Source organism: Halyomorpha halys, unplaced genomic scaffold, assembly GCF_000696795.3.
Source record: "Halyomorpha halys isolate HHAL.00 unplaced genomic scaffold, Hhal_1.1 Scaffold587.1, whole genome shotgun sequence".
Classification (NCBI taxonomy): domain Eukaryota; kingdom Metazoa; phylum Arthropoda; class Insecta; order Hemiptera; family Pentatomidae; genus Halyomorpha; species Halyomorpha halys.
In genome coordinates, this window is record NW_027109405.1 from 192,332 (window position 1) to 213,312 (window position 20,981).

At 30.8% G+C, this 20,981-nt stretch overlaps 1 protein-coding gene and 5 non-coding genes across 6 annotated transcripts; 4 read left to right on the forward strand and 2 right to left on the reverse strand.

Annotated features, from left to right (window-relative positions):
• The first annotated feature begins 960 nt into the window (after positions 1 to 960).
• On the forward strand, positions 961 to 1,042 carry TRNAS-AGA (transfer RNA serine (anticodon AGA)). Its single transcript has one exon. It is a non-coding gene; the product is annotated as a tRNA-Ser (tRNA).
• Positions 1,043 to 8,536: 7,494 nt separating this feature from the next.
• TRNAS-AGA (transfer RNA serine (anticodon AGA)) lies at positions 8,537 to 8,618 on the reverse strand. Its single transcript has one exon. It is a non-coding gene; the product is annotated as a tRNA-Ser (tRNA).
• Positions 8,619 to 11,087: 2,469 nt separating this feature from the next.
• Positions 11,088 to 11,169, forward strand: TRNAS-AGA (transfer RNA serine (anticodon AGA)). The gene has a single exon. It is a non-coding gene; the product is annotated as a tRNA-Ser (tRNA).
• Positions 11,170 to 11,657: 488 nt separating this feature from the next.
• Positions 11,658 to 11,739, forward strand: TRNAS-AGA (transfer RNA serine (anticodon AGA)). Its single transcript has one exon. It is a non-coding gene; the product is annotated as a tRNA-Ser (tRNA).
• Positions 11,740 to 14,661: 2,922 nt separating this feature from the next.
• LOC106684523 (cathepsin L) lies at positions 14,662 to 17,084 on the reverse strand. Its single transcript, XM_014426651.3, has 7 exons — positions 16,985 to 17,084; positions 16,803 to 16,884; positions 16,558 to 16,710; positions 16,295 to 16,477; positions 16,039 to 16,221; positions 15,727 to 15,898; positions 14,662 to 14,995 (listed from the first exon to the last, which is right to left on the reverse strand). Exons 2-7 carry the CDS (start codon positions 16,881 to 16,883, stop codon positions 14,787 to 14,789), a joined length of 981 nt encoding a protein of 326 aa, XP_014282137.1. The 5' UTR covers position 16,884; positions 16,985 to 17,084; the 3' UTR covers positions 14,662 to 14,786.
• Positions 17,085 to 18,793: 1,709 nt separating this feature from the next.
• On the forward strand, positions 18,794 to 18,875 carry TRNAS-AGA (transfer RNA serine (anticodon AGA)). Its single transcript has one exon. It is a non-coding gene; the product is annotated as a tRNA-Ser (tRNA).
• Positions 18,876 to 20,981: the final 2,106 nt, after the last annotated feature.

A 20,981-nucleotide genomic window follows, 5' to 3' on the forward strand; every position in this document is an offset into this window, starting at 1 on the left:
CGCCCCACGTTGCAGGGCTTCGTCAGGGCTAAACAAGATACAAACACTTGACATAGTTACAAAAAAACAAAAGTGGAAAACAGGGTTATACAAAGAAAAGTAAAATATAGTAAGAAAAATTAAAGGTTGTAAACAGTAAATGAAAAGGGTAATAGTAACAGATAGATAAGAGATAAAATAAGAGAAGAAATATTAAAGAAAGTACAAATTAAGAGATGAAAAAAGAAAAGAATAAAATCAAATGATGAGACAGAATTCATACCTGTTTTGACGGGAGTCAAAGTCAGAGTGAGCCGTTTGTATTGGAAGGAGTGGGGATGGCAGTTTAGTATGCCACAATAACGAAAATAATTTTAAAGTAAACATTGTAAAAAAAATATTTAAATTAGGTAAACAATAAATGGTAATATACATAATAGAGGGGGAGAAGAGATATTTACAAAATTATTATAAAAAAAAAATAAATAAATAAAAAAAAATAAAAATGTTTCGTGACGAAGCCCTGTAACATGGGGCGAAACGTTGTCTCAATAAAAATAGTATAATATACTATAAAGTATAGTATGGTATAAAATACTATTTGAGTTTTTTTGACCACACCCGGACCATATTCCATTCATCTATACACACGGTCAATCAATAATCTTCCAGAAAATAATATATATTGTTTGTAACCACTACCAACGCAATAACTATATTTTTTTCTCTTTTTCTACCTTCAATAGATTTTTCAATTTTTTTTTTTATTATTCATTCAACTTTTTTTCCTAATCATATCTAACAGTTACAAAATATCAGTTTAGGATGTATTGCATGATACTTTAGATATTTGTGTTATCTAAGTAGATAGCTTTGATGAAATCAAGCATTTATTTCTTCTTAGAATTCCTGTGTATATATCCTTGGCATTATAGATACCTGGTTATATTAAATTTTAATGAAACATAAACGAGGTCAGAAGCAGTCGTGGCCGAGTGGTTAAGGCGTCTGACTAGAAATCAGATTCCCTCTGGGAGCGTAGGTTCGAGTCCTACCGACTGCGATTTATTTTGTGATTCTTATATAATATTAAAACACATCAGAAATCAAAGTCCGACTCTAATCGTTTTTGATGAATAGAAAATAACGTTGAATATGATTTTTTTTTAAAAATTATTTAATACAAATAACTTTATTCAGAATTATTGTGAACATTTATATTGTCTGTGTATCAGCCATAAAATTTATATGATTGGGTTCTCAACCTTTATTATTAAGTTTTATTAAAACTAATCGTAATACATTTACCAGGATATTATTTTATTGATTACATATCTGGATTTTGTATATTTCTCACAAAATAGTATGAATTTGTATTTGTCTATTTTAGCAAAATATTCAATGTAATACATATTTATGTAGTTAAATAGCATCTCAAAACGAAAATTGTCTTCTACATTTGTTATATTATATAGTTAAATCAATGTGTCATATTGTTTAGATGTTTACATTTATTAGTATACTTTTTTTTCCCCCTCACTTCCTATTATTGTTACTGAAACAAATACAATATATATACTTAACATAAATATATATGTATACAATGAGAACTAGGATTTTTTTATTACCAAAAGCGAAATTTAAGATAGTATTACTATACTTTTTTTTCTCTACCTCCTAAATTATTATTTACAATATATAAAAGTGTTATATCTAAAACCTAAATTTAAATATATATATACAGATTGGCCCATCCTTTGCCAAATGGCATTATAGAGGAGTGGATTAGTATACCTTGTATTTCGTGCCGCTTACATTACTCTATTTCTTTTTTTTTATCAACCTGCAGTATTTCATTTAAAAACAACTAAAAACATTAAGCTGGAACAAACATATTGGAAGGTTTTAAGTAAATTAACTTTTTAAATATATTTATGTATATAGATACTTTGAACACCTTGATCCTAATGTATACCTTCCCAAACACCTGTACATTCAGGACATGAATTCAGTTACACTAGTATGGTGCTGCCATCTGTGAGACGATACAAATATTTATCAGGCATCTTCAGATTATTTGATAATAATCAGTTTTCTGGAAATCTGTTCAACAGGAATTTAATATTTAAAAACAAATCTAAATATTAAGTTCAGTAAAGAATTTCACTGTCGAATATTAATTCTAATTATAAATTTAATACAATCGATTGGTGTTTACAGTTGGCAAACTCCAAACTTGTTTTTCAGAGCTTGTGGAAGCTGGCAAAGTTTAGAACCGCGATATTAACATTATTAACGACAACAGAGGCCGTAACCATAAAGGCAGAGCACAAGAGCACTTTGGCAACAGTTCTCAGGAGCAATGTATTTGATTTACCTTAACAATCCTGCGTCTCCATTTTCCAGCATATAGCCACACACTGCCGTTTCCTTTGGAATATCTCAACGCAAATGGTTGTTTTTGATGTGTATTCCAAGAGAATATTAGGTCATGCTATTTCAAGCAGAAAAAAAGGAAACTCTTTAGGCTTTTGTTGGAGAAATGTTTGTTGAGGGTTTTACATTACTCTTGGCTGTTTTACTGTATAATATTTATTTTTTATACATATTTATGTCTATATTATGGATTATAACATTATATATACTTATACAAATACATCTTTTTTTTTTTTTAGGATCTTAAGACATAATCAATAATGTGCCGACGTTTCATGATTTTATTGTTTTTTCTCAACTAATTAATAAGCACTAAAATATACAGAATACAAATTAATGTCAATAAATAGAAACATTACCTACAATGACTTTATAACTGAATTTTCTACACAACTAATAACTATATTTTCTTATTTGGACAGGACTATGAAAACAAGAAAATTTCGAAAAGTGGTCTCAATATAGTTGTATTACTATTGAGTGAACTTATTATAGATATTATAATCATATAATTAAAAATCTATACTGCTACAGCCCTTGAAGGGTCAGGGGTGCAGAGCTTCGTAAGGAAGTACTATTACTAGACCAACGGTTGTGGAATGAGGTGATCAGAATCACGCTCGGCCTGATTTTCCACAATTTAGTACCCAATTTTATGAGTCTGAGGACTCCCAAACCTGAACCTGGGTCCTTGGAGTTAGTAGCGCAGTGCCTTACTACTGAGCCACCCCGTTCCTATAATTAGCTTAATTAATATTATTTAATTGTATTTTTTTATTAACTTGATATTTTGTGACTCCAACATGAAGTTAAGATGACTATTGATATTAATAATAAATAACCAAAAAAAAGATTATCATTCAGCAAATTTAATGTTTTAGTTGACATCGATTTTCGTAGTCGTCAGATATTGACCTATGATTTTTTACTTTTTTTAATATTTCTCTATAAAACAGGGACTCAAGAAGGCTCTTCATTTCTATAATTGGCCAATTATTAAACCTGCTGTTTCTTGAACAATGTTTATAATAAAAAAAGTTCTATTTATCCCCCCATAGTCGCAAGGTTTGTTTTCCTTAGCCCATTAAATTGCCAGAAAGTTTTTTTTTTTAAATCTTAATTGTACATTCTTTTAGTCAGAGTGAATGTTGATGTTTCCTTGAATATTGTTGGTGTTTTTCAGCTGAAGTCGGGTAAGCATATTTACAAACAACTCAAATAAAATAAAAATGAATCTATCTTAGTTAAACAAAATATTTGCTAGTTAAATAAATTCTTTGCTTATTGAGAACGGTAAAGTTGATTTTATGTTTTATTAAAATAAAAAACTGTTGTAAAATATAGTGATTTAACTCATTTTATCAACTCTCTATTTTTATGAAGCATTAAAGAAATAAGGAATTAATGAATCGTAATTGTATTATTTTATGATTATTATTCTTTATGGTTTTTTTAAATAGTAATTTTTTATGATTTTTTCAATAGGCTCAGGTGTTAGAAATGGAAACGATATACACTTTTTTAGATTAAATGAATGATGTTTGTCTTTTCCTTTAATTTCAGTTATAAATAATTATGTAAATACGAGATTTTTGAAGTTCATTGATTTTGTAAATATATGGTTATTTGTTTCAAATAAATTCAGTCTATCAGCACATGGTATATAAGACATCGATTTTTGCAATCGTCAGATATTGGATAATGAAACCTTACTTTTTCAATTTTAAACTATTTATTTGAAATTGATAACTCATATTTAATAATTTTCTATGCTTGTTGAATATTGAATAATTAAAATGTTTTTAATGTTTTAATATTTCTTTGATCTTAAGATTTAAGTCAGTATTTAATAGTTTGTTCATTATTTATTAAATCATATTCCAATTCTTGAAGAGCCTGTGGAATGTGCTTGTTTGTTTCAATCTTAATGTTATATAGAATTAATTACCTTAATTCATTGGTTGTTATCTTGTTTTTCTTCTTAGCCCTGATGATGGCTAGAAATTCTGGCCGAAACGTTGACACTAATAAATAAGTCTTTTAACTTATTTGTGTTATTCTCTGACCTTTATATCTACTCCTCATAAATATTACCCACGGTCAACTATCATTTCATCACTAAGAAATAATTATGAAAATATGTTCTAAAAAAAAAAATTCAATGTTACATTATTATATAATGTAATTATAATTAAATTACATTATTATATAATTATTATAATATTGTATTGACTTGTATTATTTTGGAATTATATCCTTTTCTTATTAAGTACGATCTGATATAACACTACAGAAACCGACATTATTTACATGATATGATGTGTTATTTATTTTTTGTTTTGAAGGCCTTATTTTTGATTGATTGATTGCCATACTCTACGCAACCCTTAGGTCACGTATGTCATCTAAGTGCCAAACACCCGTTTTTTAGTACCAATAGTACCAATAGCCCTTAAAGTACCCATAGGTAGAAGAAGGAAGCACACTTAACTCACATTTTTGTACCTATTTATTATTTATTTTTCAATGGAGAGTACCAAAAAAAAGGTCTTATTTTTTAACACTTGTTCCACCATAAGTTGCTCTCTATCCCCCAATGACAAGCTGCCAGGCAAACAATTGCCTATCATATTCCACGCCGCATGGCCACAATCCCAAAAATTATTTAGGCAGATCATATTGCGCTCTCTAATGGTGGGGGTCAGGACAAATGGGCCGTTATCTGGCCTCGTGCCGCGACTATAAGCCGCTACTCAGTTATGTTGGCCCACCGGACATCCGTTATCAGCCGAGGTGATAAAGTTTTATAATCCTCTACCGTAGGAGCTAGAAAATGAAGTACCTAAGTCGTTTCATGCGTGGTTGATCTCGCAGTGTTTCCACTGCTTGTTATAATAATTTATATTGGACATGTTAGATAAGCATGGGCTAGAGAGCGCTTGGTTCAGAAGGTTTGGGATCCATTTCCTGGGTCAGTCTATATTTGTTCTGCATGAGCTAGAGAAATGAATTTTGACATTCCCCTGTGGGGCAGCATAGGTTCTCAAAGGAGAATTTGAGCCTTACGTAATTAAAAAAAAACATGAAAAGAAAATGAAGTAGATATTTATTAATTTGCAAGCAAAAAGGAGGCGTATTAATTGATTACCTATGTTGACTTCAGTGAGTTTCAGATCCAAGAACAGGAAAACATTGTTTTACCTGTAAGTTAATTATGCAGATTAATATGTATACAAATAGGAAGGTTTGCAAAAGTGATCTGAATTTGAAACATTTTAGTCTTGTTTTTACATATAATTTTTACAGAATGAACAATAACCTGATTGATTTTCTTTGTATGTAAGCATCGATAGTTTTCAAATTAATAGTGAAGACGAAACGTTATTTGAAAGACATAGATGACAAATAAAACGAACTGCCGTGTGAAAATTATAAATTTCCGATACTCACTGTGCAGAGAGTGAGACACTTAAAACATCAACTGATTGGCACTCGAAGTCGTTGTCCTGTCTTAAATATTGTTTCTTTAGAGTTAATAAAAAACTAGACAAAAATAAACCGAGTAAATTGAAACAACTGGAAGTGTGCCCTAGTCCGAATTCTTATTTTTATTTGATATTCGACGCAGTTATATATTTGAGTGAAACTACAAATAACTGAAAAAGTACAAAAAAAAAAAAAAGAAAGGAACAAATGAATGCTTAAATTAAATATTCATTTGTTACTTTTTTTTTTTTGTACTTTTTCATTTGTTTGTAGTTCCAATTTCACTCAAATGTATAACTGCGTCGATTATCAAATCAAAATAAGTATTCGGACTAGGGGTGGTATGGATTAATCCAGAAATGTGTCTCTACTTTAGTAAATTTAGACATTCTCACCAAAATAGGTTGGTAATTTCCAAATAACCAAACCTTCCTGAGACACAACACGTTTCACTGAATCCCTTTCCCACCTATAATACACAAAGGCATCATAACCGATAGCAAAATACATTAGAACTTGATATTAAAAGTAAAATGTTGTTCTTAATTAGTTTTTATTCTTAAGTTCTTCATTGGGAACCTATGTAACCTCACAGTCAGCATTTCAAGATTCATTTCCTGAGTTCTCCGTGTAATAAATATTGTCTGAGCCAGGTGGGATTCGAAACCACTACATTCTGAACCAAGAGCTTTAGGACCCTCATCTCAATATCGAACCCTTCATACACCAAGCCCTTCTAAATCAGGTTCGACAGGACTTGAACTTTTTGGTCATTATGGAATATCATGGAAATTGTGGATAATTGATTTTATAGAACTTATATTTAAAAGTTGTATTAAGTAATTCATTTCAGTTGTCTCACATTACTTTAATTTGAGTTATTTTTACTGCACCCAGACCATTTTTTATATTTCACCCACGGTCAATCAGCGATCTTCCAACTATAGTATTTAATTCAATAAATATAGCTCGGAATAAAGATCGGATAGCATTACATCGAAAAACTAAAGGATTATTATTCAGGATTATATTCTGTTCTTCGCCTATTTGACGAGATTTAACTAAATATTCAGGGTTGTTCAGAAAGAATGTAATATCCAAAAGAATTTTCATTAAATTTTTCTCGAATTCATTTTACACTACCATAATTCTATCGGGGTGTCTAATAATCCAGCTGACGCAATTTAATATATTAATATAGATATTTACTTCAGTGAAATATAACTGTATGAGTTTGAACAATTGAATTGTTCCCTTCAGCCTCCGAATATATTCAACATCACGCGCTACGACGGACCCTCCGACGACCCGGACAGCTAACCGACGAGGCAGTTGAAGAAATGCAAATGATATGGGAAGTAAAGGAGGCAAAATGAATAGAGGCGCGATGATAATCCGTAACGCGACATGTTGCGCAAGGTTTTCGTTGTGTGACATGCGTACGACAAGTTTCACAATGAAGGGTTCGCCACCCACCCTACCCAACTCGCCGTTTCACAAGCCTTGTCTCAATCGGGGCATTTCATACCTGTTCGGGCACCAATGTGCTCGCTCAGAGGTGTGCGAATTGTCGCTTGTAGCAATAGTGCCAATTTGATCTGCGATTGTGATAGTCGTACAAAAGCCCAGCGGAGTCTTTCTCACTACATTCTGGTCGATGGTCATAAATGGCTAATTTGATCGGTGGGTGTCCGTTCTCGAGAAGGAGTGACTTGATTGGCAATACGAAGTATTGTTCATCTTGATGAATAAAAGTTATCAAGCAAAAATAACCCTTTTTGAAAAATATCATAAACAAGTATTAAATTGAAGTAGCTATAAAACACCTGCCACCATCTATTCAAGTTCATCCTCAACCATATAAACTTTGTTACGGTGCATAAGGGGCTTCGTCGAAGACTGAGGACTGATTTATTAAAATCTTCATTGCTAGTACCAGTGAGATTACGACAGAAAGAAGATTTTTGCGCTGAAAAATAGTTTTTTAAAGTTTGTCGTTAGAACCTTTATGGGAGCTCTTGTCAAAAATAAATAGTATTGAGTTTCTAAAATTAGATATTTCAATGAAAAGCATTTCTATATTTAATCTGTTTAATTTATCGCAATTAAAAAAGTTCGCAGGGAGAGTTGTCCTTTAAGTTGAGTAGTTGTTCTTTAAATGGAGGACATTTAGCAAAGATTTCACGGTGTTTTACCACATCATCATGGCCGTTTATGTAACTCATCATGTAAGCTGTTTGTTATTGTGCAAAATATATTTTGTTTTCTTGGTCAGCAGTAGTTGCTGGAAACGACATATTGTTTGGTAAGATACGGCTTTACTAACAAAAATGTAAAGAGAACAGTATAAATATCTAGATATACACATATATAATATTTATATATAATATTTATAATCATAAATTTTGTTATTATTATCAGTAAAAGAAGTTTAAGAGACTTCTTTAAAAGGAAATTATGGAGTTGGAGGACATACTACTTTTTCAAAATGGATACTGCATTTACCATTTTCTATTGTGCAAAATTTTTATTTGAAATTCTTGTCACGCAGCAGTTGTTGAATACAAAATATTTTCTGATAAGTTACGACTTTGATATCAGTTCCATTCAAAAAAGGAGTTTTTCAAAAAGGTTTCGCAGTCGGTAGGACTCGAACCTACGCTCCCAGAGGGAATCTGATTTCTAGTCAGACGCCTTAACCACTCGGCCACGACTGCTTCTATATAAAGCTATAATTTACTAAAATGTCATATGAACCCAACAGGTGTCAAATAAAAAGAATCCATGAGGAAGGATGGTTTTAGATCACTTTTGGTGTGTTATTTCAATTTGTCCAAAAGGAACTTTTTTTTGTACAATTTTTTATTAGCACACCAATTCTCGGTAGTCTAATGGTTAAAAAAAACAAACATAATAACAACTAAAATAAAAATAAATAGAACAAGATGGTCAGTTTTGCGGTTAAAAAAAAACAAATAGTTTTAATTTCCGACGTTTCGCCCCACTTTCCAGGGCTTCATCAGGGATAAAAAGATACAAAAAACTGAGAATATTACAACAATAAGATACAAGAAGGTAATTTAAGCTAGGATAAATATTATGTAAAAAAAAAGGGATAACAAATTACATATAAATAAAAGGAAGGAAGACATAAAATAGTATCAATATAAAATAAACTTGAATAAACAATGATAAGAATAAAAAATTATTAACAATGGTAAGAGTAAATTTTTTTTTAAAAATACGTAAAATATACTGTTAAAAAAATACAGGAGACGTACATATAATAAAAACAATACGGAAAAAAAAGAAAAAAAGTAGAGATTAAATAAACGTCTTGAAAGAATAAACATAAATATTATAAATATAAATAATAAGTGTAAATATTATTTTTATTGATATTTATTCTTTCAAGACGTTTATTTAATCTCTACTTTCTTTTTTTCTCCGTATTGTTTTTGTTTTATGTACGTCTCCAGTATTTTTTAACTGTATATTTTACGTATTTTTTAAAAAATGTTACTCTTACCATTGTTACTTATTTTTTATTCTTACCATTGTTTATTCAAGTTTATTTTATATTGATACTATTTTATCTCTTCCTCCCTTTTATTTATATGTAATTTCTTATCACTTTATTTTTACATAATATTTATCCTAGCTTAAAGTACCTTCTTGTATCTTATTGTTGTAATATTCTCAGTTTTTTGTATCTTTTTAGCCTTGATGAAGCCCTGCAAAGTGGGGCGAAACGTCGGACATTAAAATAGTTATAAACTATTTGTTCTTTTTTTGACCGCAACCCTGACCATCTTCTTACATTTAAATTTTTACGGTAAACTATATATATATAACTATTAATAATAATAACTATTAAGTTGATATATCTCATTCCTTAATTAAAAGTGAAACTTTAAATTTCAATTTTATTTTTTTTAATTTGTTGAACTAAAATTATTCTATCTTTGAACTTTTCCTGTTCCTGTGATGTTAATGTGATAAAAATTAGAAAGTTTATAAAAGTCAAATGTATAAATGAAACCACGAAAATTTTAATTATAATACCATAATGCTACAGTATTTTAAGTACAGATTTTCGGTATCTTTATTCACTACCTTAAATGATTATTTATTAAAATATTGTTGCCATATATTAGTTTTTTTAAAATTTATTTCTCTTGCAAAGTGGCCCTAAAATCATTTTTCTCATGGATTCCTGAACTAGTAGGTGTAACTGATTTTATGATATTTTCATTATGTTTAGTTCAGTACAATAATTAATTTTTAATTATTTACTGTATTTATTTTGTTTTTCATTTATTTAATTTACCTCTAGTTTTAATTAATTAGTTTTTCTAATTGTATAATTTTATTCCTTCTAGACAAATATTGTTTCTTTGGTAAACGTGTATATGTATTCAATTTCTCAGATGCCTTTAGTTATTACACACAAACAAATATCAATGTATTTGGAAGCTGATTGGTTTATTGCATTCACCTATTTTATTTATTACATTTACTTTCTTGTTAAGTACAATCATATTTACTTTTGTATTTTTTTAAAAATGTATTTACTGTTATCCTAGTTTATATTTAAAAATTATTTTTATGAAGTACAAATAGTTGGTATATATGATATTTCTTGTTTTAAGAGTATTTGATTTAGTTTTTTTGTACTGTATTTGTTTTTTGTTCTTTTTTTTTTAATATTCTTAATATAATAGCTATAACAAGTTTGAATGGAGAAAGGACAATTTCTAAATGAATTCCTCTTGCATAGGGTCATTATGCAAGAGAAATAAAAAAAATGATAAACTGATATATACCTTTAATGTTTTAATATATAATCATTTAATGCAGTGAATAAACATACTGAAATTCCGTACTCGAAATACTGCAGCATTATGGTATAATAATTAAACTTTTTTTGCATGAATCATAAATAAAATAAAATCATTTATACATTTGACTTTTATAAACTTTGTAATTTTTGTAGCATCGAAATCAAAGGAACAGGAAAAGTTCATAGACAGAATAATTATAGTCCCAACAAGAGTTTGTTCAGGACAAAATTGAAATGATCACACCAAAAGTGGTCTAAAATCATCATTCTCAATCACGGATTCCTTCTATTTAAACCTGTTGGCCTCATATGACATTTTAGTAAATTATAACCTTATACAGAAGCAGTCGTGGCCGAGTGGTTAAGGCGTCTGACTAGAAATCAGATTCCCTCTGGGAGCGTAGGTTCGAGTCCTACCGACTGCGAAACCTTTTTGAAAAACTCCTTTTTTAAATGGAACTGATATCAAAGTCTTAACATACCAAAAAATATTTTGTTTTCAACAACTACTGCCTGTCAAGAATATCGAATATAAATTTTGCTCAGTAGAAACTGGTAAATGTAGTATCCGAATGACAGAACTAATATTTATTCTAGTTTATATCCTCCAACACCATAATTTCCTTTTAAAGAAGTCTCTTAAACTTCTTTTACTGATTATAATAACCATACTTTATATAACTTTATTACATATATCTTTATACACTGTTACTTTCTGGGAGTGTAGCCTCCAGTATCGACTGAAAATGATATATTTGAACCGTTATTTTAAAATATATTGGAAACATTCTTTTCAACGAACAAAAAAAAAAATCCAAAACTGGACTTTAAACCTTCTCACGAATTCCTCTTGTATTACAACACCTGTCGGTTTAAAATGAAATTTAAGTAAATGAATTAAGTAAAAGTAATAGCAGTCGTGGCCGAGTGGTTAAGGCGTCTGACTAGAAATCAGATTCCCTCTGGGAGCGTAGGTTCGAGTCCTACCGACTGCGATATAGTTTTATAATATTTATTTTTTAAATTCAACTGCCTTTAGAGTCGTAAATCTCCGTTTCTTCTATACTCATCCTAATATTTTCGGTTGTATTGGTTTATGTCTAGTACTAAAAAGTTTTTATGTTGGCCTCTCGTCAAAGATATAATGATAGTAAAAGTTACTAAAGTATATAAAAACATAATTTTTATTCAATTCCGTTATTATTATTATTATTTTTTTTTTTATGTCAATTCTTTTTTATCAAAGAAAGCGTTTCAGGAAAATTAATACATAACATGCAACGTGTCTAATTTGTTTTTCATTCCATCTTAAAATTAATTTGAGACATGTGTTCGTCATTTGCAATCTTATAATATTAATAGCGTAAATTGGTCAATGATCATCACATTTATTTAATTAAGATTTTTTTCTTTTATCGAACATGAACCGTATGGAAGATAAACAACACCGATAATTGACCTATTCAAATACGTTAGTCAGGAAGCTGGTTTGCCTGGCTTAAAAGAGAGGATTGTTTACACACTCACACTGTTTGGCAACTCCCCACAGGTCAGTTCCTCGAGACGTGGCCCTGTATTTTTCTAAGGGATCATCCTATCCTTGGCAAACGATTTCGTAAGCATAATCCGGCGTGGGACCATCTACAGATTATGAATTAGCATTTGAAACGTCCGCAGGGCGAGTAAGATATCATTAAACGGCTACAAAGAGGAAGGGACACAAAACCAACAGATCTTCACAATATCGGTAATGAAACAGAACCTGTTGGAACTTGGATCGATCAATGTCACGGTGGCCTTAGGGAGCAGTAATTAATGGAACAGTGTCCTGGATAACAGCGACCAGAGGTTACCAAACCCGATCTAGAGGACACACAGAATCTATCCATCACCGGGTTTCGTCACGGTACTAGCCAGACCGGGCAGCATGGGGGAGCTAAGTGATGAGGGGATGGGGCGGTCAGTGATGTTAGGATCCGTGTATCACTTACCTAGATCATTCAGGGTCAGTCGTACAATGGATGGATAAAGCTGTTTTAAAGTATCAATGGCTTCTAGTCATTTATCATTTACTTGTTTGTAAAACGAAACTACTATAATTTATCAATATCCCAATACAACAGATATTTATATTACTCTAAACAAAAGTGAAACTTTCGGACTCAAAAATAGATAATATTAATATATTGGCTAAACATATATCGCTGCGTTGCTTGAATCCTGGCATAACAGGCAAACAAAAAAAATGTTTTGGTATTAGTTAGAAATGAAAAGAAATTGTCGTAGATAGAGGTTTCTTTCTCTACTGTAGTCCCTCTATAGACTACTAACCTAGAAAAGTTGTCAAGAAGAAATCACAATCTGTAGTATAGATACCTCTGATACAAAATAAAATAAATTTTTTTTTTTTGGCAGATGTGCCACTATTCAAGCAAAGCTGGATATATATATATAATAAGAAAATACTAAAATTTATCAAAATCTCAATACAAAAAAATCTTTATATTACTCTGAACAAAAATGAAAATGTTTTGTGTTAAAAAATAGCTGAAATAAATATATTTACTATTCATATGTTACGGGATATTGCTCAGATATGACGACGGTATTGGTTATAGTGTCGAATATTTCCTGATTCGTGATTTTAGTGAGAATCCTACCAATTTTTTCTTAGTAACGTATATAGCAACAAAGGAGATAACGAGTGATTGTCAAATAAAGCTATCATTATCCAAATAAAGCTATTAATCAAGTTTAGTAGCGCAGCATTGCACCACATTATACCACAACAATGCAATGAAAATAAAGCAGCAATCGGCAAATAATTTATTTTCATTAATTATTTAATTCAACTGCAGCATCACCATAGCTCCATCGGCTTTAACTTATAATTTTTTTTTTAGCTTTTTGAAAATATTATCAATATTTATTTTATCTCTCAAAACATGTATAACACTTTCAGCATTACAATATTTCTTCAAACTTAAATTAAAATGTAAGCTTAAATTTATAGAAAAAAAAAATCTCGGGCAAGTAATTAGGTCAGTAGCTATAGTAGATTTAATAATGAATGTTATTATTTTTATTTCTAAATACATTTGTTTTGTTGTTGAAAATACTTTCGTGTTTGGAGAAAAGAAATTATTGGATGGTTCTAATGAAATTTAAACTACCATTTCATTTATAATCTTTACACTTTCTTAAGGCACGTTAATATTGTTTAAATAAATAAATTTTATCCTATTTTAGTCTCAAAACATTTTTTATTCCTTTATAATGCTGACGTTTCGGCCAATTTAGCCATCCTCAAGGATAATTTTAATAAAATTTTGGAACCACGTCATTTAAAAACCACTTTATACAGGCTATTCTGTCCAGGTCATTTATATTAGTTCACAAATTACCATAATTAGTTAATTGTTTGCATTAAATTAAAAATTAAAACTTTTTATCATAGTCAACCTCCTTTGGTATAATTTACCGTCGGACTTATAAAGGAATAAAAAATGTTTTTGAGACTAAAATGGGATAAAATTTATTTATTTAAACTACCATGTTCCAGCTTAAGTAGAGATGAGATATAAAATAAAATCGATAATGGTCCAACTAGACAACAACCCGCACATCCATTTAAATATCAACAAAATCGAAGCAAAAACAAAAGTACACCAAATTTATTATTCAAATTCATCAAAACATCTGACTGCAATTTATTATATCAATCACATTACCTATTTCAGTTTGAATTGATGAAGATTCTATTCCAATACATCCTTCTTTGATGATCAACATTGATATTTTATATTACAATATTATTATTTTATCAATATAAGATATTTCAATATATAATCAATATAACACAGAATTACGTACAAATAAGTTTCACAAAAACTTAGGTATGAAGATAAATATAAATATAATGTATAAAAAAATATTTTATTATTTAAAAAATGCATGCATACATGTCATGGATATATCGTATGAATAACATTTTCATTTACTCAAAAATAAATATGAGAAGATCAAAGAATCTGGTTGGCGCTCATTGCAGAATAGGGTAGCTGGCAGAAGATGAAATACCACAGGCGTTTTTCTTGGCCCTGGTCAACCTCATGAATCCCTTCTCTCCCCACTTTGGACCCCAGGAGTTCTTGATCAACCAGTAGTCATCTCCGTCACCAGAACCGTAGCCTACCAGGAGGATTCCATGGTCCAAAGCAGAAGGCTGACAGGTATCGCCGTTGAAAACACCTGCAGTTTCAGTTATAGTTAATCTAATATAATGTATGAGTAATAATGTAAAATAAATTACCCAAATAAGCCCTTTGGCCATTTTTAAGTCTTATTGTACATATTCGTAAATGGAAATTACGTATCTGGTTTAGACTGGAATGTAGAGGTTTAGCATTGTATTATGCTAATATAATATAATAATATATGTATATAAATGCGGGCCTTTATACATTTAGTGCTATTGTTTTTAATACTTCATTAACCCTTAAGGAATGAAAAGTTTAAAACCAAAAGGAAAACATATATACATATTTTTTTGAATATGTAACTGTTTTAAAATACGTAATAAAAAAAAAGTGGTTATAAAAAACGATTCAAATAATTTTAGCCTTATTTGTGTCATGCACTATACCCAATAATAATAACTCTACATTTAGAACCCATGAAAGATAATACTGTTTGTAAAAAATACAGTTGTGCAAGGAGGTGAACTCAATGGCCAATTAACAGTACCTTATACTTTAGAAAGTATTACCTACTTACAATATACTTTATAGAGGCTGGGTGGGGTCCTATCCCATAACAATGCCTACAGTAACCGAATAAATAATTACCTGCCTCAGCCAGATTCGAACCCAAGTCCTAGAAATTGTAGCGTAGCGCCTTACTAACTCAGTTACCCCACTCATTTCACGTTCTATTTTAATAAAGTAATCATATAGCACAAGTTACAATAGGATAATACTAACCTCCTGCATACTGAAGGAAATGCCGATTGTTAGCACTGACTGCAATGGATACTGGTCCAACAGTGGCAACGGCTGCCCTAAGAGCTTCATCGTCCTTGGACTTGATGTCAGTGTAAGCTTTGACTTTGGTTCCAGCCACTACTTTGTTCTTGTTGTATCTACATCTGCGATCCTGAAAGAAGATTTGTCAGTTATGAGCATATTTTATTAAGAATTTTGGAAATACTCAATTGTAGGGCGTACACTAGTTCTAGAGCACATTTTTAAAAATGTTTACTTTCACTATTACATCAATTTAATATAAAATCTTACTTTTCCTTCATATGGGTACGAATCTTCGCTTTCCAATCCTGCTTCTTCGAGATACTCAAAAGCGTAGTCCATCAATCCACCACTGCATCCGTTATTATCTGTTGAACAATCCACAAGCTGCTGTTCGCTGAGAGATACGAGTTTTCCAGTCTTTCTGAAAAGTTGGCCTTCTATGGCTCCGGTCTAGAAATAAATATTCATATAAATTAAATTTATAATAGTTGTCTATTACTTGTAACTTAATCAATATACTTACGGTGCTGAAAGCCCAACAAGATCCACAACTGCCTTGGTTTTTTATGGGAGTAACTGCACCCGACTGCCTCCAGTCAACTGATTCAGCGATTTCGACGTTTACGGGAGGAAGATATGTGAAGCTTGGTACGTTGTTAATTTTTCCTGTTTTATTAAATCCTAGTTGAGTCACTTCTGCTGGGAGCTGTTAATTGAAAAGTAATCTGTATTAGAACGGCCGTGATGTCATTTTATAGTGCATATCACATATTTTGGTTATATTACCATATCTCCAAACTGGTTCATCTCCAAATAGTAAGTTGATTGTCCAGCATTGTATTTAGCATTGTGTTCTTCGATCGTTTTAAGAGTTTCCGAAAAAATTACCATTCTCAGCTTTTCCTCTTGAATGCTGTGATATGATTTCCCGTGCTGCTTCTATAATGTTAAAATATATCCAGTTATTTTTCCTTAATGAGTTTCTGAATTGAAATTAATAGTTATGTTAATATATATTTGTTTATATCTACCTTGAAAGAAGTCCATTGATCCTTGATGGATGGCGATGCAGCTGCAAACGCCACCATAGCTACAAGTAATATAATCTTCATCCTATAATAACGTTTATTGTTATATATTAAGTCTTATACCAAAACTATAGTTCTAGATATCATGAGAAGCAGCCATTCAATATAGTTACTATGCCTCTTACCTGATGTTGCTTGAACGAGATAGGAAAGCTCTTAACTGAGATCTGTCTGCGGTGGTGTTTTATACCTATCCGATGGCACTTACCTCAAGAGCTCTTGTTTATCAATATTTGATCATCATGTTAAAAATAAAATTTGGACCGACTTATGTTGACGAAATAATCAAGATAACTTTATAAGTACTAACATTATCTCCTTATTGTTACATCCTCATTCAGTTACTTATCATTGAGACAGACTGTGTCATACATAATATTTTGTAGTTTAAACGATTACAGTAACTGGGAATGTTTCATTTATATGTTTTCAATAGTTTTAGATCTTTTTCTCTTTTAACTTTGTATTTAAACTTAATGGTAAGAAAAATGGCTTTAAGAAAATGTTGATAGGTACATAGTTGCATACTGTTTTTTTAATCAGTGTAGAAAGTTATTACAAGTTTGATTAATTATTCATCAATATGGAAAAGAAAAATGAAAAGTTATGTATTTTTCTTATGATCATTTCATATTTTTATGTTTCAATTTTCCTAAGAAAGTTTCCTTTGTGATTAACAAATGAAGCAAAGATTTTGGCATTGTGGGGTAAGCACTAACACATTTAATTTTTAATTGAACTCGAGGCTGTTTGAAACATATATTTGTGATAAAAATAGGCCTACAGTTATTGCATTTTTTGAACCACTTTTTGCGGCCACATGGACTAGTCGCGATTTTTCCGGCAAGAAAAAAATAAAGAAATTATTTAAGATTTATATTTATAGTTAATATTTAAGTAAATTTTCATTCGTTATTCCACTAATATCTCGTGAAGGGGTAAATCAATTTCGGCTAAGGGGTAAGAATATTTTTTAATTCTTCGTCATTATCCCGCTTAAATCTCGTAAAATGGTAGATGGGTATATACACGCCTCATCTGTTTAGAGATAGTAGGCTAAAAGAAAATCGAGGGTGACTATTTTCTAAAGTTTCATTTTATTTTCCGTGTGGAAAATGTTCGTCTCATTATCTGTTTTTCCTTTCACATCTCGTGAACCGGTAAGTAAATTTTTATCTTTTTTAAGCTACAAAGAGAAATGGAAATTTCCTCAAGGTTTTCCTCTTAGCCTACCTTCAAAAAGTGAGAAATTAATTTGAATCTTGAAAATTCATGCTTACATTCACGAGGTATAAGTGGAAAAGCGAGTTATTAGACAGTAAATTTTCACGCTACTTTTTTTCTTTTAGGTTATCTTCAAACTGTCAGAAAATCTATTGGATCCCTAAAATCCACTAACCGGTTCAGAGGACATAAAAGAAAAAGCCAAATCAAAGTTGGAAAATTTCCAAACTCGTTCTCTTTTAGCTCATCTTTGAGTAGTCGTAAAATATATTGAGCTGCGTATATAAGTGAATGAAAACTCGTATAATGTTTAGACTTTTTTTTTTAACCTATGTTTAATCACTAATTAAACCTCATTTGTCAATAAATGTTTTGCAGTAAACAACAAATTTATATGAGTCAAATATTTCTTTCTGAAGAAATATTCTTTTTTAATTCATTACGGGCGATTGTTGTCAAAATCTAATCACTCCACTTATCTTAATAATTTTATTTATATATTTAAATAATATGATAGCCTTCGGTACTGATAATTTTAATTTCTTCCAATTTATTGTTCAAAAATTTTATATTGATTATTATGAAAAAAATGTTTAATCAGTTAAAAAAAAAACTACGTATTATTCAAGAGACCTGCTCTGTTGTAAAAATGTGCTTGGGTATATCTGTTCAAATTAGATGACATTTACACAAGCATATTACTTACATAAGCAGTCGTGGCCGAGTGGTTAAGGCGTCTGACTAGAAATCAGATTCCCTCTGGGAGCGTAGGTTCGAGTCCTACCGACTGCGCAACATTTTTTAAAACACTTTTTTTCTAATACAATCGAGTTAGATACATACCTTAAATTTTTCTTACATATTTCTTTTTTGACAACTACGGCAGGTCAATAGTATCGAATATAAATTGTGCAAGGTAGAAAATGGTAAATTAGCAAAAATGCAGAATAGTAATATTTTTTCTGGTTTGCACCCTCCAAATCCAATATTTCTTTTTAGTAAAGAATATTAACTTCTTTATGGCGATGAAATTGATAATAACAGGAGTTGGGTTATTTTATACACATTTACTGCACGATTTTGCATATTTTCTTTTCCTGAATAAAAATTCAGTCTCATGTAACAACCTAAGCATTTTCTTTCAACTTCTTACCGTTTACCTTCAAAATGCGAGATTTACTCACTAACGGAATATAAACGGTTTTATAAGTATCAAATAATTTAGATACAAATAATTGTTAGTCACGCCATTTAAAAACGTGACATTCAAAAAGTGTATTACTGGGAATAAGTTTTGATTAATTTTTTGGTCGAGGACATTACACTCACCATTTCAATATAGAATTAAATGGCCTTTAGTGTCAGCTAGGCCTCATTCTCATTGAAATATTTTGAGATAAATTAAGAAACGAATTTTTTTTTTATTATTATCGTTCTCTAAAATACCTTCAATTCCACTTATTTAAAAAAAAATCTCATTGATAGCAATAATAAACAGTAGATGACTTCAAAATATTAAAGAGTATTATGAATAAATAAAGGAGAATTAGAAAAACTAGAAATACCCGATTTTAACGAGAAAAGTCAAGACTTTTTCATTTACATTACGGCTTTGTTAAACTGTTGTATTTTTGACAGGACAAAAAGTTATATTAATTATTCCCACCTCAAGTAGTCCTAAAATATGAATTTTTAAACAATAGAATAAAAATATTTTGTTCATAATTTTTGCCTCCCCTGTTCCTAACCTTTTTTTATTAGAAAATTACAAAAATAGTGAGGGCACCTAATTTCACGAGATGTGGAGACTTGTAAGTGAAAGTTGATGATTTTCGCACCGCGTCCGGTTTTTTTCTATAACTGAAATTCACCTAATTATTTTTATAATTTTTAACTGCATAAAGTTAGTAAGAACTCGCTTCGAAAAAGCAGAATAAAGGATTACCTCGGATCTCGTATAGCATTACCCCGTCTAGACTAGATTTATTGGCAGCCATGCGGAATCGAATGCTTTAGACAAATTGAAGACATAAAATAGCAGCATGGAGTGAGCTGCAAAGGGCCACGGACTGTAAGAATAGACTGCACCAGTGGCTATCTGCGGCTGATCTCTCGGCGAGATTCGAGCCCGTGTGTGGTCGTAAGGTCGCCTGACTGGCGTCTCTCCTCCGACAACATTGTAACTGCCTTGGCATAAACTGAGTTTTAAAAATCAATCACACTCTTCGGCCCGTAGGAGGAAATATTAAAACGTGGCCGTTCTCTCTCCTAATATGTTCATTTCTTCGGCTTTAGTGATCGTTATGGCTTTTATTGCCTACTCGTTCGGGAATAACAAAAGTCCTGCCTCCGAGAACAGAGTAAACGCTGGAGTTTTATTAATGGCTGTAAAAGTAAATAATGAACGGATTGGTGAAGGAGGGAGATAGCTGCTTTAGTGTAGCCCTTTAGTGCTCTATCTGACTCAGGGCGGATCAGCCATCAATTCCCCTACGACTCTTTCTTTACGATTAGTGTTCACTGTCGGGTCTCTGCATCTACCTTATCTACACGCTTTGGATAAATCTCTTACTACAACTCTACAACTGTCCTCCTGTTTCAACTTCAGTGGTTTCTTTACATTTCAAATCACTTTTCTGAAAGGTAAAAGTATTTTTCCCATTCACTCTATTAGCCACCGAGGCATGGATACAATCAACATCTCTCAAACGATAAGTTTAAACGGATATAAATGAGGGGTTTCTTTAATTAACTTATAATATGAAATAAAGTCAAAAGATTATACCAATGATCGTTGGGATTATTTGCTCATGTGCTATTACTTATATTTTGTACCCAAGCACATTCGTCAGTTGTTTTCAATTTAAGGTTGGATATGAATTTCAATATAAGTAATAT

Bases quoted from the DNA above. Each gene is read 5' to 3' on its own strand.
- LOC106684523 (XM_014426651.3), bottom strand. From the start codon at position 16,883: ATGAAGATTATATTACTTGTAGCTATGGTGGCGTTTGCAGCTGCATCG. The intron at 16,711-16,802 runs GTAGATATAAAC...TTAACATTATAG, and splicing joins ATCAATGGACTTCTTTCAAG to AAGCAGCACGGGAAATCATA. The intron at 14,996-15,726 runs GTTAGTATTATC...CTGAAACTGCAG, and splicing joins TTTCCTTCAGTATGCAGGAG to GTGTTTTCAACGGCGATACC.